This window comes from Lagopus leucura, unplaced genomic scaffold (genome assembly GCF_019238085.1).
Source record: "Lagopus leucura isolate 7727_CA_CO unplaced genomic scaffold, USGS_WTPT01 Super-Scaffold_100018, whole genome shotgun sequence".
Taxonomy (NCBI): domain Eukaryota; kingdom Metazoa; phylum Chordata; class Aves; order Galliformes; family Phasianidae; genus Lagopus; species Lagopus leucura.
The window spans coordinates 13,811,473-13,835,789 of record NW_024962272.1 but is presented as its reverse complement, the minus strand read 5'-3'; the positions used below and the strand labels follow the sequence as shown (position 1 = coordinate 13,835,789).

At 38.2% G+C, this 24,317-nt stretch overlaps 1 protein-coding gene across 1 annotated transcript in view; it reads left to right on the top strand.

Moving 5' to 3' along the window:
- FANCC (FA complementation group C) overlaps positions 1 to 24,317 on the top strand; it is an 85,222-nt gene that overhangs the window by 18,291 nt on the left and 42,614 nt on the right. Inside the window, exons 3-4 of the mRNA XM_042877545.1 lie at positions 2,351 to 2,435; positions 7,270 to 7,364. Of these exons, the coding sequence (XP_042733479.1) occupies positions 2,351 to 2,435; positions 7,270 to 7,364 (180 nt within the window). The remainder of the gene's footprint in view (positions 1 to 2,350; positions 2,436 to 7,269; positions 7,365 to 24,317) is intronic.

Below are 24,317 nucleotides of genomic sequence, written 5' to 3'. Positions count from 1 at the left end.
CCCCTGACTTATTGGGAGGGGACCTTTCTCCACAGAATTGTAAGTGTTGGAAGGGACCTTTAGAGATCGTCTAGTCCAATCCCCATGCCAAAGCAGTCTCCTAGACCAGGTGTCCAGGTGGAGAAAGAGACTCCACAACCTCTCTGGGCAGTCTGTTCCAGTATTCTGTCACCCTTACCACGAGGAAGCTCTTACACACGCTTGTGCAGAACTTCCTGTGCTTCAGTTTGTGGCTGTTTCCCTAACCCATTACCACAGCTGAAAAGAGCCTGGCCTTGTGCCTTTGCCTCCCCCACCTTATAGACATTGATCAGATTCCCTCTCAGTCTGCATTTCTCAAGAATAAACAGACCCAGGTCATTCCGCCTTTCTTTATAAGAGAGGTGCTCCAGGCCCTTTTTCATCTTTGTGGCCCTCTGCTGGACTTTTTCCAGGAGATCCCTGTCTTTATTGAACTGGAAAGCCTAGAACTCACTCCAGGTGAGGTCTGACCAGGGCAGAATTGAGGGGAAGGACTTGAACTGCTGGACATGCTCTTTTTAATGAATCCCAGGATGCCATTGGCCTTCTTGGCCACCACGCCGTACTGCTGCTCATGGCTAACCTGTTGTCCACCAGGACCCCCAGGTCCTTCTCTGCACAGAGCTCCTCTCCAGCAGGTCATGCCCCAACCTGTACTGGTGCATGCAGTTATTCCTCTATAAGTGCAAGACTCTACCCTTGCTCTTGTTGCTGCCCAGCTCTCCAGCCTACCCAGGTCTCACTGACTGGCAGTACAGACTTCTAGTGTATCAGCCATTCTTCTCAGCTTTGTGTCATCAGCAAACTTGCTGAGGGTGGACACTATCCCCTCATCAAGATCACTGATGAAGATGCTGAACAAGACTGAACTCAGAACTGACCCCTGGGGAACACTGCTAAATATAGACCTTCAGCTGGACTCTTTGCCACCCATTGCAACTCTCTGAGCCCAGTCAGTCAGCCAGTTCTGGTTTGGTTGTCATCTTGTGATGTTTCCCAGCTAATGCTCAAGCTTCTTTAAAAGAATTCTTTAAAATAAACAAGATTTTTTTTCCCTGGTTGGCAGGTGATAAATGGGATTATTTAGGGGCGTTCACATGCAAAATTGTTACTGATACTTAAAAATCTCAGAGAGTCTTCTGACATGTTAACCCCAGTACTGTGGCATGTGCAGTGAACTCTGGCAGTATAGTCAGACCATTAGCACATGCTGTCCTGTTTTGTAATTATTGTTAGCAGTTACTAGAGTGCTTTCTTGTTTGTTTGTTTTTTCAATAAATTTAGTTATTTTTGTTTTGTGTATGTTTTCCTAAGCATGACTTTCAATGTATGTAGTCATTTTAAATAGCTATAGAAATATTGTATTAAAGTATAAAGCTGACTTTTTCTTCTTTAAAGGCTGCGGAGTTGTAGTTTTTTTTATTATTATTTCTGATCTGAATTTAATTTTTAAATACAAGATTCTTTTATTAGTATTTCTTCCTGTGAATACGTCTTTTCCTTAAGAGAAAAAGAACTCTGTTTTAATGTTGCTACTTCTAGTAATTTGAGGCTTGGCCTGAAATGGACCTTCTGAGTATGGCCCCAGAAAGTCTAGGGCTAACCCCAAATGTGAGACAAATGTAAGGAATTTATTGCCGCAACAGGAGATGGTTATCGCTCCTGCTACTTAAACACAATCTCAGCACAACCCCGTTTTTAAAAGCCTTCATTTATTAGATGGTGGAGCTACAAAAATGGAAAAATAAGATTGATTACACAGGATCGTATATAAATACAATGCATGCTACTTTAGTAAAGCCACTTTCTCTTCGGTTAAAAGGTAAGTGGCAGTTTGTTCCTGCCTAGACATAAGCTGATTTAAAGAAGGCAGGCAGAAGTAACAGAAAGATGTGTAGTGTGTTTTTTTTTTTTTTTTTTTTTTTTTTGCCGTAGTGAATATTAATTTCTTCAGAAACTCCATGAGACAGTATATTAATGAGTACCAAAAAAATACATTTTAGCTGTGCGTTTATTTATCACAAAGTCTTGGCTATCACTGCTGTTTTATGACTATGACATGTGAGGCAATTAATAAATTTTCTAACACAATTAATTAGACATTAGCTGAGGAAATTACTTAAGCTTTAACTTATTTGAATTGTGATCTTGTAGCTGATTTCACAAAGGTCTGCTTTTATTACCTACTTGCAAGCATTTTCCTTCCAGAGCGTTTCACAGAAAAATCATTGGGAACGTAATTCACAGTTATCTGTGTCATTAACAATTCTCCTAATTTATTGTTGATGTATAGTGTGCTTATTATGTTTTTGTTTTTATGTCTTAACAGAATTCAATTGCAGCAATTCAGCAGTTCCCTTTAATTGGCCAGTTACTAGGAAGGCTTTGTTGGAATCCTTTTGTTATGGGATATGGTAAGAATCTGTAATGATATTTCTGTAACATAAATTTTGTTCCTTAGGAAACAGAAAAAATACAGCATGACGTATATACTTTGAGTTTGTCATTTAAATAGAGCTTTTTATTTTTTATTTTTTTTCCATTTAAATAAAATTTTGAAATAAAAATGTTACCTAAGTTACTTAAAATGCATAATAGAGTAATCTTAAATTAACTTTTGGAGATAATTAATTTCATGGATTATTTACAGAGTTTTAATTTGGGAACAGTCAGTTTTAAATTCAGTGTGGTGTGTATGTGCGTCGTTATTTCTGTTGTGTTTCTAATTTTCTTGTATTTATATTTTTGCTGGTCTCTCAGAATGCCTACAATCTAATGTTTCAGATTGTTTTCAGCTAAGGTTTCTTCTAGTTATGTATCCGAATATTATATTAGATAGGTTAACAGAGGAAAAAACACTTTTTGTGATACCTGATTTTTTAATTAATGAGAAATTGTACTACATCATTATTGTTGGTTTTCATAGATTTGATTCTTTGTGTTTTCTCTATCTTTTGAACTTGCAAAAATACACAGATTAAAAATCAAAAAAGTAAGATGATGACATAGAAAGAAAAAGTATGAAAAATCAAAAGCCTTTTACTGTTAATATGTGTTCAGGTGAGGTGAAAGGAAGGGAGGGAAATGAACAAGAAAACTGGTAAAAAGGAGCAAACTCTATGTGTGCTACCTCATACATAGTTGTATTCTTAACATGAACTGAGATTTTGATAAATGGTTTATGATCTACTATTAATCAGACTAGTGATTCTGAACTTGTCAGCCCTTGGAAATAATCTTTTGTTGATCCTCTGCTTCAGCTACAACTGCCAAAAAATAGTAGCATATTTTCTCTCCTGATACATGCTTCCTTTTTGAGAAATATCGGAAAGGACAATTTTTTGTAATCTCTTAAAAGAGTTTATTAGGTCAAGCAGAGTGCTGAGCTTAAAATGATCATATCTCTTCTGATTCAGATTTATCCTCTTCCAGTCAACTTCAAGCACAGACAGAATGTGCAAAGCACGTGATAGGTATGCGTTATGTTAGCACTTTCCATCTGAAAGTGAGATTTGGGAAGGAACATTTAAATCTATGGGTTATAGATTGGGTAAGTCACTGTTGCAGAGGAATAAATGTATAATTTTGTGTCACTTTTTGGGAAGGGCTACCTTTTACTTTATGGGCTAATTTTTTAATTATTTTTTTTTCTTTTTGATGAAGAAGTTTCTATTTTAATTATAGCTGCAGTTTTTGAGAATGATAACTGTTGATGTTTACAGTTAAAGGCATGCTTTTCTTACTAGTTTTCATTGGGAGTAAGTAAGTCTCCTGTCTGCCATTGTCTCTGAGCTGACATTATATTACGTTACAGAAAGAAGCATAATCTAGATTTTTTTTCATCAAAGTTGAAAAGCATCTGTTTCTGCTTTGTGCATTTTGACAACAGCCCCAGCTATACATACCTACTTTACTCTACTTCAGGATCCCTCGGCATTTTTTGAAGCAGAAAATGCATTTTATTTCTAAGTTGATTGTTATCTCTGAAGATTGCAAGAGATTGGAATTTTACTTCAAGTTGTTTGGCTTGTGGGTTTTTTTGTTTGTTTGTTTGTTTTCTTTGGGAGTCAAGGTTGCAAGCTATCCAATTGAGAAGACTTTACTTGCTCCAAATAGAATCCTTTACTTCATTGTTTAGAGGTGAGAGGCAGAGATTTCCTGTCATCAGTAGACTTGAAGCAGCTTGCTTATCCATTTTCACCACTATACAGCTGTAGATCTTTAGAGATCGCTTTGAGATCTCAGATTTTTTGTCTGGCATTAGTTCTGAAGGTATTCTTTAAGATAATGCTGGCTATAGCAGATGCTGACTTTCAAGAGGGTTTAAAGTAATTTCTCATTTGAATGAATAGTTCATTCAAACGTGTCTAAGACCAAGCCATCCCTGCAGCAGAAGGAAATAATTTTGTTCAATTCAGTCTTTTGTACTAGTAAGCAGAAGAGAAAAAACTTGTACGTCTTCATTTTGTCCAAACCAGAATACCTGTCACGTTAGATAGTTATGTCTGTTGGTGCTGCATGCTGACATGGTTGACCATGCAACAGGAAGTATGGTCTTCAAGGGAAATTAACCTCCTCTTAAACAGTCTTGAGCAGGAGGTGACCAAGTTACCCATATTTAGAACACTAACATGGGGGAAGCATGACCAAAGAAAAACTGATGTCTACTTGTGGTCCTGAACCACAAGAAGTACATGAGTTCAGTCTGAGAAAGGAATTCCAGTGTTTTTTTTTCCTGTGGGCTAAGGGATTATGTCCTCAGTTGGCTCCTCATGGTTTAAGTTTTAAGTCCAAAAGTCTTGAAACCCAAACTAGTACTAAAAATGCTGGGGAATTTCTTGGTGGCTCTCTATGTCAACATGTATGTGTGAGCATGCATATATTTATTTGCACAGAAATTTCACTTTTAGCTGATTGCTATATAGTTTAATCAACATTTTCTTACATAACAATATATAATATATATATATAATATATAATATAGTATGTAGTATATAGTATATATAAAAATACATATGTGCATTTTTCAGTAACATTTTAAAACAAGCCTTAAAAAGAATATTTCTAGTTCTAAGCCAAGAAATAATTTTGTCTGGGAAAATTGTTAAATTGTTAAGTCCCTTATTGTCTGGGAACTGTTGGTAGGGTTATGATCCTAACATAAGTTGGTTTCAAATCATGGAATCATAGAATGGTTTGGGTTGGAAGGGACCTTTAAGATCCCTAGTTCCAACTCTGCTCCTGTAAGCAAGGACACCTTCCACTAGATCAGGTTGCTCAAAGCCCCATCCAGCCTGGCTTTTAACGTCTCTAAGGAGGAGGCATTTACAACCTTGCTAGGCAACTTGTTCCAGTGCCTAGCTACTCTCACAGTAAAGAATTTCTTCCTAATATCTAGTCTAAATCTGCTCTCTTCCAGCTTAAAGCCATTTCCCCTCATCCTGTCGTACCTGTCCTTAGAAAAGGTCCCTCCCAGCTTTCCTCTAGGCCCCCTTCAGGTACTAGCAGGCTACAGTAAAGTCCCTCTGAAGCCTTCTGTCCTCCAACACTGAAGAGCCCCAGCTCTGTCTGCTTGTCCCTGTAGGGGAGGAGCTCCACCCCTCTTATAATCTTCGTGGCTGTCCTTTGGAACTGCTCCAGCTGCTTAATGCCCTTTGTGTGTTGGGGGCTTCAGTACTGAACTGGACTCTACTCCAGGTGGGTCTCATGAGAGCAAAATAGAGGGGTGAAATCACCTCCCTTGACCTGCTGCCACGCTTCTCTTGATGCAGCCCAGGATACGGTTGGCCTTTGGGCTGCAAGTGCACATTGCCAGCTCATGTTGAATCTTTCATCAACTCCCAAATCTCTTCAAGTACAGGCTGAAGTTTTAATCTTAGTCCATATAATCTTATTATGCTGAGAGAGTGCACTTTGTTCATCTCAGCTTTACATTCATCAGTCTGACTTTCATCATAGTGATTAGCATTTCTGACAGGCAGTGTTTTTTAATTTTACAGTATGTAGCAAATGGTCTTCTGTCTAGAAGTCTAATTCAGGAATTACATTTCCCCTCCTCCTGTTTTTTTTTCTTCCCCTTTCAATCAATGCAAAACTATAACTTAATTTAAAATGATCGTATAGTGTATCACAGATGTACAGTATAATAAGGCAAAAAAAGAGATATTTGAACTTTTACATGCCTTATTCAGAATTGATGGCTTGGTTTCAGTTTTTTTTCTGGGCTTTACTACTTACTGTTAATAAGAAGTGTCTGTAATGTTCAAAATGATAGCAAGTGACTATCATTTAGTTGTTTAAACAAAGAAAATGGTATATTTTTTTTGCTTTCAAATCGTTACGTGTCACATCTGAACATTTCTCTTGAAATGTTGTTGTTTTTTTGTTTTGTTCTTTTTTAGAAGGCAATTAAGCTGCCTGTTAGTGTCTGAATGCTGGTTGGATACAGTTACAAATTACACAGATATTTTAAATTTCTGGTGAGGAGTTCATAGGTTGCCTATTCTTACTCTGATCTTACGCAACCTAGAAAATCATTAACCTTGTAAAAACCCGTATTAAAAAAAAAAAATCCTTAAGGATGCAATGTCAGAAAACCTCAAACTGTAGCCAGTTAAATGTATATGAGAAACCATTTCAGAGCATGAAATGCTAGTCAGTGGGAGGCCAGTGATGGCCTATGGGCTTGCTGGACGTTTATTCAGAATTACTGGTTTAAAAAGTATAAACACTTCTGATCACCTGGTGAAAATACAGGCATTACTTAATTGAACTTAATATTCTTTATTACATCCTGGGTAGCAAAAGCACAGAAAGCAAATCATTTATTAAGCATGATAATGTTCAAATTGTCTCCTAATGTAATTTCTGCAACTGAGTAGTAACAATTTCTGCAGCAAGGTAGTAACAATTCTACTATGATTGATTATTGTTTATCATTAATGATGTTATTTAGATACTTGATTGAATGATTTCTTGATGATAAATTGAGGTATTTTTATGTAGATGCTGTTGAAGAAAATGGTTATACGAGAACTACAGATGAATAATATTGTGTTGTGGAAATCTAGCAAAATAGAAGCATTGTGAGTTGTGACTGATATTTAGGATTATATTTTTGTGGATAGGTAGGAATTGGGTGTAATCGACTGGGTGTTTTTTTTGTTTTGTTCTGTTTTTTTTGTTTTCCTGCTCTAACCTAGACTTGTTTGCTCTTTTTTTTTTTTTTTTTTTTTTTTTTTGCATTAGGTGAAAGCCAGAAGACTCTGATGTGGTGCTTATGTTGTCTGTACAGCAGTGAACCACAGAGCCCTGTAGAATTGAAGGCCAACAGTTGGATACGAGTAAGTGAATGATTTCTTCTAAGGGCTGCTTTGAATTAAATCTATTATTTAAAGGTGCTGTATGTACAGTGTTGACAAACATTGGCCATGTGTGATTCAAATATCAATTTACATATTACAGAGAGAAAAATTTGTCACAGTATTTGTTATAAACATCAGCATATGTATATGATGTGGTAAAGAAGAGCTATGCCACAATGATGTTCTACTGAATGCTTTAACTTTTGGGGAGGTTATAAAGGTGTCTGTCTGTTTTAACCTGTATCAGTTGTTTGATCTGATTGATGTAACTGAACTAGTGATTTTTGATGATATGAAAAGGAGTTCAAGTATAAGAGAACAGAGAGTTGGAGATAAGTGTAAGAGGAACTGCTGCTATTGGCAGCACTACCACTTCAGGCTGTTCTGGACTGGGACTAATATAAATATTTGATACAAGACACTGTGCTTCTTAGTTTTTCTACTCACTCTTGTGTGTTTGAATCAATCTAAAATGCGGTGGGTTAGAGGGTCAAGAAGTAATGTAAGTCAAGAAGTAATGTAAAAGGAGTAGGGAAGAAATAGGGTGCTCAAAACACCAACATTTACGAACTATTTCTGTTGTTTGGCACATCCTTAATTCGTTAAAGAGCGTATAACATGATGCAATTTGAAATTGTTACTTTTTCCACATTATTTATCATAAAAATTATCATATAAATTTGTCAAGATGCTTTTGTTAGGACAGCTATAACTTCAGTTTTTCACTGTTTTCTGTGTGACCAGTGACTATCCTGTGCAGTGCCTTGGTCTGACCACAACCTTATTCATAATACAGTGTAAGCTTTATATGACAGTGATACTACTGTCTTGTGAAGAAGATGCCAAATGCTCGTGGCCCCAAATCTTAAAATGTGTCGTAGAATGTCTTGAGTTGGAAACTTCCCACATTATCAAGTCCAACTTCTGTCTTAGCAGAGAACCACTTATAAATGAAGGCATTGTCCAAATTCTCCCTGGTCTCTGATTGCTCAGGGCTCTGCCCATTTCACTGGTGACCCTGCTCCATGCCCACCACCTTCTGGTGAAGCACCTGCTTAGGCTCCATCTACTGCTCCCCTCACACAGCTCCATGCCATTCCCTCAGGCTCTGTCGCTGTCACAGAGAGCAAGCTCAGTGCTGCCCCTCCACTCCCTATGATGAGCTGCAGCCATCATCAGGCCTCCCCTCAGCCTGCCCAGCTCTGGGCTGAACAGAGCTCAGCCATTCCTCATACACCTAGCCCTCAGACTCTTCACCATCTTCACAGTCCTGCTTTGGGAGCTCCCTAACAGTTTTATGTCCCTCTTCTGTTGTGGCACCCAGTGCTGCAGCCAGTGCTGGAGGTGAGTCTGCACAGTGCAGAGCAGACAACCCCTCCTTCGCCTACTGGCAGTGCCGGGCCTGGTGCACCCCAAGGTCTGGTTGATCCTTTTGGCTGTCACAGATTGCTGACTCAGATTCAGCTTGCCATCAACAGAGCTTTGAAAACCATTTTCATGGGGCATCCTTTGAGACAATCATCCTCCAGTCTGTACATACATAAAATGTTGATCTGTCCCACACACATTATCACAGAATCACAGAATGGCCAGGGTTGGAAGGGACCTCAAGGATCATGAATCTCCAACCCCCCTTGCCATAGGCAAGGCCACCAACCTCCCCATTTAATACTAGACCAGGCTGCCCAGGGCCCCATTCAGTCTAGCCTTGAACACCTCCAGGGACTGAGCACCCACAGCCTCTCTGGGCAGCCTATTCCAGCACCTCACCACTCTCCCTGTAAAGAACTTCCCCCTAACATCCAACCTAAATCTTCCCTCACTCAACTTAAAAACATTTCCCCTTGTCCTGCTGTTATCTTCCCTTTCAAAGAGTTGATTCCCCTCCTGTTTGTAGGATCCCTTTAGGTGCTGAAATGCTGCAATGAGGTCACCCCGCAGCCTTCTCTTCTCCAGACTGAACAAGCCCAGCTCCCTCAGCCTGTCCTCATATGGGAGATGCTCCAGTCCCCTGATCATCTTTGTGGCTCTCCTCTGGACGCTCTCCAGCAGCTCTCTCTCTTTCTTGTACTGGGGGTCTCCAGACCTGGACACAGTACTCAAGATGGGGCCTCACAAGAGCTGAGTAGAGAGGGACAATCACCTCCCTGTTCCTTCTGGCCACCTCTCTTCTGATGGAGCCTAGGGATACCATTTGCTTTTTGCGCTGCAAGAGCACACTGTTGGCTCATGTTAAGTTTTTCATCTATCAAGACCCGCTCTCAAGGACCACTCCTTCCAGTCTGTATGGATGCCTGGGGTTTGTCTGGCCCAAGTGCAAAACTTTGCACTTTGCCGTGTTGAGCCTCATCAGGTTCACCCAGGCTCACCTTTCCAACCTGTTGAGATCCCTCTGAATGCCATCCCTTCCTTCTGCTGCGTCAACCCCACCACTCAGCTTGGTGTCGTCACCAAACTTGCTGAGGGTGCACTCGATTCCATCATCGATGTCATTGATAAAGATGTTAAAGAGCACCGGTCCCAAGACAGATGCCTGGGGGACGCCACTTGTTACCGGCCTCCCCCTGGACACAGGGCCATTGACCACCACCCTCTGTCTGTGGCCTTTCAACCAATTTCTTATCCATCGAGTGACCCACCCATCAAATCCACATCTCTCCAATTTGGAGATAAGGAAGGAGTTGGCGTCTATGTCAGAGGCCTTGCTCAAGTCCAGGAAAGTGACATTGGTCGACTTCCCCTTGTCCACCAGTGCCATCACTCCATTGTAGAAGGCCACCAGATTGGTCAAGCATGACCTTCCCCTGGTGAAGCCGTGCTGGCTGTCTCGGATCACACACTCATTCCCCATGTAATCAAGCATGTTGTCCAGGAGGATCTGTTCCATGATCTTCCCAGGCACGGAGGTGAGACTCACTGGCCTGTAGTTCCCCGGGTCCTCCCTGCTCCCTTTCTTGTATATGGGAGTGACATGATCCTTCCTCCAGTTATCCAAGACCTCACCTGACAGCCACGACTTTTCAAATATGATGGAGAGTGGCTCAGTAACCACCTCAGCCAGCTCCTTCTGAACCCTGGGAGGACGCCATCCGGCCCCATGGACTTGGGTGAGACTTACACATTCAGTCTCATGAGGTGGTCTCGCACCTGCTCTGCCCTCACAGTGGGGGGGGATTTACCACTCTGGTTTCCACCTAGAGGTTTAGGGATGCAGGTCTCAGAGACATGAGAAGTACTGGAATCCTGGCCGCCAGTGAAGACTGAGGCAATAAACTCATTCTGCACCTCAGTTCTTGTGGTTGCTGTTTTCCTAGCCCTCTAACTTGTATGGATCTCTCTGCAAGGCTTAGAGCTTCTCCTTCTTTAGTGTTGTCCACAAACTTACCCAGTATAGCTTCAAGTAATGTATCCAAGGAATTGATGAAATTGTGAAGAAGAGTGTGTCCTAAAATGGAGCTCTCAGGAACCAACTAGGCACCAGGCACTGTCCTGATTTCAGTAGAATCCTTTGAGCCTAACCTGTCAGTTAATTGCTCGCCTGCTGCATTATTTTTTTTTCTAGCTGCACACTTTGTTCAGAAGGATTTGTGAGAAACGGTATATACAGTTGAAATAAACCTTGGAGCTGAGAAGAAAGATTTTATGGCCAAGATAAACAGTGCCACAGGTTTGTTACTGAAGAAATCACTTGTAATCTGGTGAAATGTAAGGGTGACAGAGGACTGGAACAGGCTACCCGAGAGGCTGTGGGGTCTCCTTCTCTGGAGACATTCAGGACCTGCCTGGATGCATTCTTGTGTGACTTTGGCAGGGGACTGGATTAGATGATCTTTTGAGGTCCCTTCCAATCCCTGCTATTCTGTGAAATCAGTTTATCAGAAAGTTATTTAGTTTCTCCATCTACCTTTCTTTGAGCAGAGGTTTTTGGAGCTGTGCAATATGGATGTTTCTAACACTGGCTTCTGTCTAATAATAGAACAGTTATATTTCAATTAGCCCTTGCAGTGATACTGCATCAACGAGAGGGTGTTTCTGAAGTAATTTTCCACTTTGTTAATTTGATTAAATCTCCTTCTGTCCTCTAAATTCAGAAAATATTTAGGGATAGTTTACTGCTTTGAAACTCCTGTAGTTTATTATGCTATCCCTGCTTTTGTTGTAGTGCTTTGGAAGACACAGTTTTGTGAGGGCGTTGCAGCCCCTCTTTTTTCAGATTTGCTAAACAGAAAATGTTGATATCTCTCCCTTTGGTGTCATTTATTTATTTAGTTATTAATATTTTACCTCAAAGGAAAACCAAAGAATTGGAAGGTCTGTCAGCATTGCCACGGATTTTTAATGGTATTTTTTTGGGCCTGGCCAAATTTTACTTTTGGGAAATATATAATACTTTTGGGTATCTGCTGTGTGAAGTCGCATTTTAATTCATGACCTCAAAAGTAGTAGGTGTCTTTTGTGAGAGTAATTTTTAATGGTACTGGAATTATAAAATTATTTCTGTTATTTTTTTAATGAAAATGTCTAATGAAACTTGTATGGTTTATTTTTGGTAAGAGTTTGTATGTATTTGTCTTTTATCAATGTTATTATGGGTTGTCTCCAAATAATGGATAGTAAATTAATGTAAATGCCAAATCTGTGTAAAAGTTTGGATCCAGAAAGCTTTCGTTTTATTATATTAGGGAGCTTCAAGTTTTTCAGTAGAACTGTGTAACACGAATGTTGTTTTGAAAATGGTAAAACCGATTTTAAAAACAGCAACACTCTGAATCTCAGACTCATCTATTTTTCATTCATTGGTGTTCCTGAAATGTTTCTGCTGTAAGATCAAAGTATTGAATTGTGGTTTGCAGTCCTTGTCTCTCCCTGATGTCATTGAGTTTAACTTCATTTTTTTGCTGAGCTAAAACAGTTTTAATGGAAAGGTGGTAGACCACTTATTTCCAAAGATATGCAGTAGGGAGCAGAAAGCGCTTTATTCTTTTCTTTGGACACTCTTAGCAATTGGTGAACAGTGATAAGCATCTGAATAGCTCTATGAGAAAAGAGATGTCTCTTTTTCAGAAAAAGGATTTCCATTTTGCCAAATGCAGACTTTGCAGCAGAACTGCAACACTTGCTTGCTGGAGTTTCCCTGATTTTTAGGGAAATAGGGTATTTGCCAGAACTTCAATATAATCTTCTTAAATTATTTTTGAATAGCAAGCATGTAAATAGTTTGATTTTCAGTGTTACGTAAATCTGCTTATAAAGCAACACTCAAATGCTTCTGGTAAAAAGAGCTTTGTATGAATCACTTATTTATTGCGGTGATGGTTTCTGTTATTTCAGATATATCAGGAGATATCATATTAACGCATTCGAGTGGAAATGTTTTTCAGAAGAATGGCAGGTCTTCAACATTCTGAACTTTGGATGTACCCTCACATTCTTTTTGTTTAATTTAAATTTGGTAGAGTTCTGTCTATGGTATCTTTGAATTGTACTGAACCACTGTGCAGTATGTTGCTACTTCTCAAATAAGCCAGAACAAGAAATTTACTGACAATTAAGAACAGGATGTTTGAGTGTTAAAGTGATGTTCTCTTAATGGCCTGTTTTTTGTTTGTTTTTTTTTAATTATCATCTTGACTTTTTGATTAAACTACAGTTTTAATTGAGTTTGTTCAATTAATGAAGTGCTGATCTTTCACCCCTAGTTCTGAACCAGTGCCAGAATTTTCAGCAAAATGCTCTTTGAAAGCCTGTTCTTTCTGTCTCAATATTTTTGTTCTTTTATAAGAGCATTCATTTAATGGATGTTGTTCTTATATCTAAGACTGAGATTAATTAATCTATCACTGAGAAGATGATTTCTGAACAATGGCTGAAAATGGAAATGTGATTTACTTCTTGGAACAGATGCACCTGCACTGAAGTGTGTAGTTACCTCTCACTATAAACTTCAACTGTCTAATGAATTGTTACAAATTTGTCATTCTCAATAATTTCATTTAGTGACATTTTTGTTAGGAAGCAATATTCAGAAGTAGAAGGAACACAACTTTATTATAAAAATTGGAGTTCTGCAAAGTAAAACTTAAAATTTTAGAACTTAAGTGGACTTGTTTTTTTTTTTTTTTTTTTTTTTTTTATTTGTTGTTGTTGAGGAAGAGTTGAATTCTTTTGAATTATTGGAAGTTTGCAGGATTACTTTCTTACTTCGAAGGAAATGCCATACAAATTGAAATAGAAGTATTACAAGAAAAAAAGAAGAAAATAGGCACGGATGGAGCTACTGTGAAGTTATGGAGACCAGATGTGAAAAAAAAAAGTAAAGAGGTCATGTTAAGGAAAGACTGGAGACTGGAGGTGTTTTTGTACTTGCTTTCACGTATTTTGTCTTCTATTTGGGATGAATTGCCTCTGAAACAAACAATTTCATTAAACAATAAGTTTCTGTATTTCTAGCGTAGTGAGGACAGTAGGGCATCACCATAAAATACAAAGGAACTGAGGGAGACTAGATTGTCTTCAAGAAATAAAAATTCTCGTTATCTTTATAGAAGTATCAAAATAGCTGTTAAGGGAAATAGAAGATCAAAAAGGGAGGTAGACTCTGTAGTTCTTACTATATTTTCTCCTTTCTGCTTTGTGCAGATGTATAGCTTATCTATGGTTGCTAAAATGCAGCATACAGGTTTGTTTGGGACTGGATACAGTCATGCACTGTTCAGCATAATGGCAGTGTTGTTGCTTCCTATTATAGCTTTCAGTCAGTATTGTATATTCTTACATACCAGTAGATGGCATTCTTCGTATTATGTAAATGCAAATGTTTATTTTATATTATATATGCAGTTTTCCATTTCATAACATTTTGGTACATATTCTTCTAAAGGAATGTTGACATTTTTGTTTAATAATATCTCTCTAGATTAGAAACCAGCTTCACTATTGCCTTACTGATACCTGCACTGCTGAGAATTGTGTTAAGATTTCTTGAGATTACTAGCAACAGTTCACGATACTCACTAGAAAGAAAATGAATTTAGTAATCTTCCTGATTTCCTGTACACATAATTTATGCAGTGGACTATCTTTTGCCTTTTCTTGTCCATAATTCTTCATGTTTATTGCATGTTTGGTATCTAGAGAGCCTGTGTGTGAGGATCTCTTGTGTTAAACGTTGTACACAAACTATTTAGAATATATTATTTGTTCTGAATTTGTTACAATGAAATATTCACCATGCAGATAGAACTTGGAAGAACAAAATCAAAATAAGCAACCTTTCCTTTCCTCGTGGAAATTACAGACAGTACACTGAGCAGTGCAGGTTTTTTGTAGCTATTTTGCCTTTTTTTTTTTTTTTTTTTTTTTTTTAGTGTGTCTCTCATTACATTATTAGGTTTACTGCTCCTATATTCAGTTCATTAAGTCACCTTTTTCACAATAGTTTCAAAGGTCTGTTTGCTGTAGGCATCCAATTATTCTCACGAAGATAGCTACAACATAGCATCCATTATTTTGTTTCTGATACCTTGATAAGAGTTAGTCTTTTGCAGTGAGTTGCAGACTCAAAACTAATAAAATGAGGAAAAAAAAAAATCCACCAATACCAGCAGATGGTACTCTGTTTATTTTGAGATTCCCAATATGTACATTCACGCAAGTGTGCGTGCCTATACAAACATACGTTCTCACTTACTGTTTTTGAACAGTAGGGCAATTTAGATTTTGTTGGGCTTATACTAATGGTAATAGAATTGAAGCCTTTCCTGATTCCATCTCTGTATTTTGCTGAGAAAGTTAGTGTCATATGTATCTGAAGCACAAGTCTTATGAGGAGTGGCTGAGGGAGCTGGGATTGTTTAGTCTGGAGAAGAGGAGGCTCAGGGGAGGAAGCTCAGTGCACTCTACAACTTCCTGAAGGAGGCTGTGATGAGGAGGGGTTTGGCCTCTTCTCCCAGGCAATTAACCTGGAATGGCCACAAGTTGTACCAGAGGAGGTTTAGGTTAGACGGAACGAAGAACTTTTTCTCTCAGAGAGTGGTCAGGCACTGGAATGGCTGCCCAGGGAGGTGGTGGAGTCATCATCCCTGGCAGTGTTCAAGAGGTGTCTAGATGAGGAGTTACGACATGGTTTAGTGCTTGTGGTAGCAGTGGCAATGGGAGGATGGTTGGACTAGATGATCTTGTAGGTCCTTTCCAACCTTGTGATTCTATGATTCTATGATTATGTGCTAGTTTTGCCTTCAACTTGTCATCCTCATGACAAATCTGACAAGTAAAGGCAAATCCTTCATCTAAAGGAAAGCCAAGTTAGTCTGGGCTTCTCAGACCAAATTAGTGGCATTAGTAGTATTTTGGATTTAGGATGAGAATAGTGTTAACACGCTTTAGTTGTTGTTAAGCACTGCTGCACAGACCCAAGAACTTTTCATCTCCTCACACTGCCCTGCCAGCAAGGAGCTGGCTGTGGGCAAGGAGCTGGGAGGAGGCAGAACCAGGGCAGCTGACCCAAATTGTCTAAAGAGGTGTCCTGTACCATATGGTAAGATAAAACTGGGCAAGTTGACTTGCAGCCACTGCTTACGTACTGACTGGGCATCAGTCTACGGGGGACAAGTAATTACACTGTATATCACTTGTTTTTGTATGATTGGTTTGGGGAGGTTTTTTTTGTTTTTTTTTTTGTTTTTTTTTTTTTTTTTTTTTTTAATTCATGAGTTCTCCTACTGTTTTTTCCCCATTTCTCTTCCCCATCTACTAGGGGTGAGCAAGCAGCTGTGGTGGTGCTGAGCTGACCACTAGGTTGAACTCAAGAGTCCTTTCTGCACATATAGCTCTAAGAGTTGAGATGACGACAGATCTGACCAAAGTATGTTAGAACAAATCTGTAGTTTAAGTCCTGAATTTGTGTAATAGTTGTTGGTCCTAATGTTGATTAATTTGACTTCAAAATACATTAGTTTGCTCTCAAAGTTGTTTTATGTAATGGCTATCTTGTAGTTTATCACCTCTGAGGTCTGGCTTATGCCTGCTTTTCCTTTTGTCAGTTTATACAGTGTAACATTTGCTTACTTTATACTGTCCATGAACATTCTGTGTGGTATTTATATTAAGTATAGCTGTCCTTGTACTTGAGGGACTATCTATCTCTTGGAATCTAGTAACTATTTCCATCTAACATTTTCCATCCTTTTTACTTGGAGACTCATTCTGTGTAGGAGACAGTGAAGAACACTTTCCTTATCTCCTTCCCTTTACCTTTAAGGGTGCTGAATAGTGTTCATCATTGTTTGATAGGCACAGATCAGACCTTGGGAAGTGCAGCGAGCTGTAGCTGTTTGGCATTGCTAGTATTTACCCGTTCTTTAGGATTCCACAGCTGTTCAGGAATTAATTCCAAAATCATCAGATGACAATTGTCAGAGATACATAACCACATCCTTACGTCCTCCTACACGCCTTGCCACCCAAAACCTTCCTGCTTCAGGGTAGGTCCCTGGGTGATATGCTCAAATTGTTATTCAACTTTCAGCAAAACCAAAAACAGCTTTAGAGAACTTAGCAGTAGGAATATGCTGGTTTGAACAACTAATGATATTCAGAATTCTCAAGAGGTATTGTAACTAGCCTGGAGAACAAAGGAAGCTGAAAACTAACTCTTCCTCAGTCAAAACCAGGACATTCTTAAAATTCATTTTTGATCAGAGCATTGAAGCCCTTCAAACTTAATGTGGTTTTAGAAATGTCATTGTTATGCAATGCAATTGTCAATGTGCTCATTATTTTTAATCCAGTTCTAAATCTTACATAGGCTCATATCCTGTGAACAGGATGGGAAGCATGGATTTATTTGACATGTTAAAGTTGATGAGCCATCAAAAAGGCATCCAAGAAACCTGAATGTTTGGCTTGTAAATCAAGGAATAATGAGGAAACATATCTCTAAATAGGAAGAGCTGCTTTAAGTATATTTTCCAGTTATAAGGGCAAAAATGAAATGTATTTCTCAATTTTGTATCTGAAGTTCTCTTTAGTAGTTGTTTTGAGCAAAACAGAGAGAACACGTTTTCAAGTTCAGTCCTCTCTACGGTGCAAACTGCTTCTGTTTCCTTGTCGGTCATTTGACTGCATACTGCAGTCAGTTTGTCTCATCAGAGCATACAACATGTTTGAAAATAAAGAAGTTCTGTGAATATGCAGGAAAAAAGAAACCACAAAACCCAGCAACAGCATAGGATTAGAAGCACCGAACCAATTTTGAAAGAGTCAGGACTTCTGAATTAAACAAAACAAGCAAAAAATGTCTTTACGTAGAGGTAACATACCTGTAAGGTATTTTGTATTGTCAGGCAGTGCTAAGAGGAAGGGTATCGTGTGGATGGACTGCGTAGAGTTTTTTGAATGGAGCCTTTGTACTCAGTCAAGGTGCCTGAACCTTTATTTTAAGTTTAATGTTGTGCAGAGCTGTTTAATAATTCTTCCCTTCTTTTTCTCAAAATTGTAACAACTGCACAGAATTAAAGAAAACAATGCTTATTATCATCTCTCAAAAAAAAGAGATAGTAGCACCACAGTCACGTTACAGCCTTGAGATTAATGTGGGAGAATACTACTGTTTATAAAATGAGTGTAACAAAATAGTAAGAACTCCTGCTCTTTCACTGGCCATACTTTGTGCAGTAAAATGTTTGTCCTTTTTGTTTGTGAGAGTAAAACTTCAGCTGAAATGATGATAAACCAGTTATGGCCAAGCAGGGGTACAGGTTTGAGGATAAATGTAAAAATCAAACACTTGTCAGCTCTAAGTATAACATTTACAAACCTAAATTCAGACCTTGAAGATAATTTCTGTTTACTAGAAAATCCAGTAAGCATTTGGAAAAACCTTGGGAGTCAAAAATCAGAGGCAGATCAACTATTTTGATTAGTTTCACATCTAAGAGTACGAAGAATGAAGATTAGTTGAAAAGACATGTCCGTTGCATGTGTGAGATTGCATATAGAGGCACAGATAAATCTCCATGTAGATAAATGCAAAATGCTACACATGTGGATGTGAGGGATCACTGGTGGTAGGACAAGGGGAAATGGTTTCAAGTTAAAAGAAGGAGATTGAATACAAGAAATAAGTTTTTTACAACACATGTGGTTGTCCAGAGAGGTGATAGATATCCTGTCCTTGGAGACATTCATGGTCAGGCTGGACCAGGCTCTGAGAAGCCTGATCTAGCTGTTATTGTGCCTGATCGTTGCAGCGGAGTTGGACTAGATGGCCTTTAAATGATCCCTTCAAACTGAAATGATTCAAGAAAAATGTATATGTGAGAATGATTTTTATTTTTGTTTTATAATTTTGAAAATGTTAAACTTAGTAATAAGGTTTAGCAGGGCTTGCATCTAGTCTTTCCATGACATTTTTATCTCAACTTACAACAGTGTTGTCAAATCAGAGCATTTTACTAGTGACTTTGGAACACTATTCCTGCATCACTGTCTTTTGCTTGAAATTTTTCTTAAAATAAATAACATACGTGCACATATATACTATAATTTAATAATATTATATATATATATATATAAGCTATATAATCATAGAATCACCAAGGTTGAAAAAGACCTCCCAGATCATGCAGTCCTATCACCAATATTTCCCTCTAAACCATGTCCTGCAGTACAACATCTAAACACTTCTTGAACATCTGTAGGGACAGTGACTCCACCACCTCCCTGGTCAGCTCATTCCAGCACCTGACCACTTTCTCACAGAGAAAGTATTTCCTAACATCCTGAATCCTCCCCAGGTGCAACTGGAGGCCATCCCCTCTAGTTCTATTGCTTGTTACATGGCAGAAGAGGCTGACCCCCACTGCACCACAACCTTTCTTCAGGTAATTGTAGGGAGCAATAATGTCTCTGCTGAGCCTCCTCCTTTCCATACTGAGCAATCCCAGCTCTCTCAATTGCTTCTCATAAGATTTGAGCTCCAGATCCCTCACTGTCTTCATTGCCCTTCTCTGGACACACTCTTTGATGCCTTGCTTTCTTGTAGGTGAGGAGCCCAAAACTGAACACAGTACTTGAGGTGCAGCCTCAGCAGGACTGAATACAGAATATATTTACCTGCGTATATACATATGAAATGTTTCTTGTTGTTTCTGCTTGTCTTCAACACTGTGAAGAAGAAGGTTATCTGGTTACTCTATGCTTATTGCACTATTTTCTCTCCTGTTTCCTCTCTATTTCCGTATTACAGATACCTTTTTTTCTCCTTTCTTCTTTGATATCAACGCTAATCACAAAAAAAAAAAAAAAAAAAAAAAAAAAGTTTTGTCTTGTGATATTGTTTTCCTTCCATGGGTACTCAGTATACTTTGGGAAAAGACCACATTCTGAGGAAATTCTTTACTTCATATGAAATGTGAGAGTGAAGTACAAGATGTGACTGCAAGGCTTTTTTTTCCACCATACTTCTTAGCTACTTCATTCTGTCTAGTCTGTAAACTTTCGGTACCAGTCTCCCTCATCTTAGTATGTTCTGTAAATCTCTGATGTTGAGAGGTGCTAGTCTGTGATAGGACTCCAAGAAGATTGTAAGTGGTAAGATTTTTTGGCTTCCAGAATGTAATATCAGTATTTGTCAGAAACAGTATCTTTCATATTGCAAAACTATTCTTTCTTGTCTTAACTAATCAATTGATTTTTTTAGGACTACCCATCTCTTGTCCAACTCTGTATCTTTAGTTTCAGGTAGGAATATCATAGAATCACCAAGGTTGGAAAAGACCCATGAGATCACCCAGTCCAACCATTTACTCATCAGCAGTAGTTCTCACTAGACCATGTCCCTCAACACAACCTCCAAATACCATATGGTATCGTACCATCTTTTGTTACCCAACTAGAAAGTGATTCTCCCTTCTGTCACAGGTTGAGATTATCCACTAGTTTCAGTGATGAAACAGGAATTACTTGTACTGCTTTCAAATAGCAAAAAAAGCCTTCAACACAATCTTGAAGTTCATATGAAAGCAGAAAACAGTTAAAGCAGAGCACTATAAAGTATCTCCTTTCCAAATGAGTTTTGAAATCACAACACTTTGTTTTTCCTTCTCATTCAGCTTGGTTACCTACTTCACTGCAGTGTGCTGCAGTAAAGCTTTTAAGAATGTAGTTTATCTTGGTAGATGAATGAGCATCTTGTGTGGTTGAAGATGAGTTGCAACATAACTCACCTTAAGAACATTCTCTGTCCAGGTGTTCTCTTCTTGTTCTAATTGAGGTCAACATAGGAATTCTAGAGGCCTTGATTCCATCTGATCAGTGGGCTACTTTTTAGGCATTGCAGAGTGTTATGAGTGATTTTGATTAATTTACATTCTAATTGAGCTATTTTTTCTGCCAAGCAGAGTTTCAAACTCCAATTTCAAATTTCCTAATGAACGTAGATGCAGTATGTACCCGCACTTTGTAATAGCTCATGCCTATGACCGGATGTTCAGGTTTCTTCAGGACCTTTTGTGAATGTCTTTCTGTCAGTGTGTATCTCAACAAGTTTGTTCTCTTCCGTCAAGACAAATAAGTGTCAGAAAATGCATCAGCACCTCAGGTTCACATACATGTCATACATTTTGAACAGCCTGGTAATTTAGGTAAGCAATGAAAAAAACAGTCTCCTTTCATGCACAGTTAATCTAGGGCTGGAATATATGTTTCCTTCATTGAAAGAACAGCTGTGAACCTCACTGTGGGAGATTGACATTACTAGTTCTTTGCAGGAATGCTTCACAAAATGTTGTTATTAGGAAATAACATGATAAGAATAATCCAAATATAACATTTATATAAATTATAACTTTTTTTTAACTTACTATCTCTTACTTTTTAAAAGCAAATATAAAAGGTTTTTCTAAAAGCTTTTCTATGAGATGTGAATTTAAGGTAATATGGAGAAGATTAAAAAAAAAGTGAGAAATTAAAAGCCAAATTGAAATATTTGAATATTATGAGCATAGTTCATCTGTTATTATTGAAGAAATTAAAGGAGAAATAATGTTTCATAGAAAATAAGGTTTAAAGTGCTTTTATTTCAGATACATTGCTTGAAACTTTACTGTTGTTTCTCCCTTCTAATTAGGAATATTCAGACCAAGACAAATAAATAGTTACTTTAGGCTACTTCTTATGTTTGTAATACTATTACTGTAGTATTTAACTGTAGGTAAAATGCAAGATAATTAGAAACTAATGCCATTTTAAGAGAGCTGGAGACAAGTGGGGATCTGTGTTCTTTTTCATAGTGGTTGTGGAAAGAATAAGGTCTGTTTTCCAAGGGGCATGCTTCCAAGGTAGAGATGGAAAATGTGAAGTCTCCAGGAGGCCAGAGTAGTTCAAAGTTACTTAATCACTTTCTGAGACTCACTTTTGTGGTTTTAAGGATCTGACGGCTTTTTTGGCATGTTTGGAAAAGTGGAGTTGTCATTCCTCTTCTAAACTGTGCAAATAATCATCAGGAACTTTGGTACTGCAAAGATTGTAGTGTATTCCTTCAGATGAAAGACATATGATGGTAATTACAGTAGGTATCTTGTTTATACTTTTCCTACTCATTTTTTTCTGTATTTTCCCCCTGGAAAATACTTCTGGAGTCTTTGTGGCAGTTTTCCTTAGTCACTGTATGTGGAATTTAACTTTGCTTGCAATCAAAAGTTTATACCAAAAGGGATCTAAGACTTTTCCTCAGGATGTTGTCTGGAGTGGGTGGAGATGAATGGGCTTTTTACACAATCCTTGAATTTTTTCATTCAGCCCTGCTTCTGGTACATCCTTCTTCCCTCCTTTGTTTGGCAGTGGCATACTGTTCAGTATAACTCTTCGTACTTACAGCCAGTAGACAATCTATTCTTTTCGTAGGGGCATCTATGCAGCCAACTCCTGGCTAAATTGTTGAAGTGGTACAGCCTGCCTCATAAATTTGATTGGGAAGAATACAATAACAGCCATGTGTTGTGCTTCCAGCAACAGCATCATACTGTTTAGTTTTGGATGATAGAGCACTACACATCAGGAGAACGTCTGGAATACAAGTTTCAAATTTAACTACTACATAAAGCAAAGAATAAAATTTGAAGTAGAATTTTCTGCTAAGAAAACTACAACCAACAATTGAAAAAGAATTTGAATGAAAACAATTTTGATGTTTAGGTCTTTATTTCTCTCAAATTTACTGTTAATATGAACTGTTGAGCATTCTTAAAGGAAAAGGAGTAAGTTGTAATGCATTGAAATCTAGGATCTTTGGAGATTTTCAATATATGTATTCACATGACAAAATAATAGAGGGATTTGTAATAATTTATTGCTCTTTAGATTTGTATCTAATCCAAAAATCACACGGTATCTAGCCACATAGTGCTTTAAAGATGTAAAGCTTATTGTAAAAATGTAAGGTGAAGAGGTGATGTGACATTCTGTATCTTCAGATAAGAAAGTTAAAGTGACTGTTTTGGTGGTCAATCTGCCTTTACTATGACACCGGTTGTAAGGCAAAATATTTTAACAAACCTAAAGTACAAATAGTTAAAGTATTCAGTTTTTGAATACTTGTGCATATCAAAATAACTTGCTATTCATCTTCAATGGTTTTCTTGTTGGATAAATTGCTGCAACACATGCAATAGATTATACGAAGACTTCCAGTACAATAATTACAACACAAAGCAGGCTTTACTGGCAGATACTAGAACACAGAACTCTTTAATCATAGTACTTCCCATAGCATGGGTGGTCACAGTCTGCAGACAATTCAGATAATCCATTCTCTATGCAACAGCAGTTGTAAAAAAAAAAAAAATAAAATAAAAAAAAAAATAATTAAGTAAACAGCGTTCCACAGATGTTCAACGTCTTCAGTTTTGAGAAAGTATAGCTTCTCTTTGCCACTCCCCTGTACTGCTTGTTTCTGACAGCCATAATCATATGGGCCATGCTTTCTACCAAGTAAATTCTTCTAGAAGCAAATCAGTAGTATATAATACGTATACACTCTTCAGAAAGTTTTCTTTCTTTAAAATATATGCTATTTTAAAACTGTGCATTTTTTTGTTTTCTGACCATAAGAATTCACTTTTGACATAAAACATAGTATGATCAATTTTTTTAAAAAAACCTTTTATATTCCCTGTTTCCCTTTCCTGGGAAGCTGTTGCAGAGAGTCCAGAGGAGAGCCACAAAGATGATCAGGGGACTGGAGCATCTCCCATATGAGGGCAAGCTGAGGGAGCTGGGCTTGTTCAGCCTGGAGAGGAGAAGGCTGCGGGGTGACCTCATAGCAGCATTTCAGTACCTGAAGGGATCCTACAAACAGGAGGGAATCAACTCTTTGAAAGGGGAGATAACAACAGGACAAGGGGAAATGGTTTTAAGTTGAGTGAGGGAAGATTTAGGTTGGATGTTAGGGGGAAGTTCTTTACAGGGAGAGTGGTGAGGTGCTGGAACAGGCTGCCCAAAGAGGTTGTGGGTGCTCAGTTCCTGGAAGTGTTCAAGGCCAGAGTGGATGGGGCCCTGGGCAGCCTGGTCTAGTATTAAATGGGGAAGTTGGTGTCCCTGCCTGTGGCAAGGGAGGATTGGAGATTCAAGAACTCAAATATGTAAATGAGTGTGAAAGAAATATATTAATTCTTGCCCTGGATAACACCTAGTTTAAAGTTAGCTTTCCTTTGAATCAAGCAGAGAACGGAAGATTGTTAAATGAAAATATATACACACTACTGTGTGTACTACTAATCTGACATTATTGACTATAGCCCAAAGACTTATCAATTCCTAATGTGATATAGGACATTTCAGCTTTTAAATTATGGTAAAAATTCATTTTGAAAGCCAAGTCTGCTTGCTTTGCAGCATGCCCTGAGGGAATAATGAGTGATAATGGCACTTTTT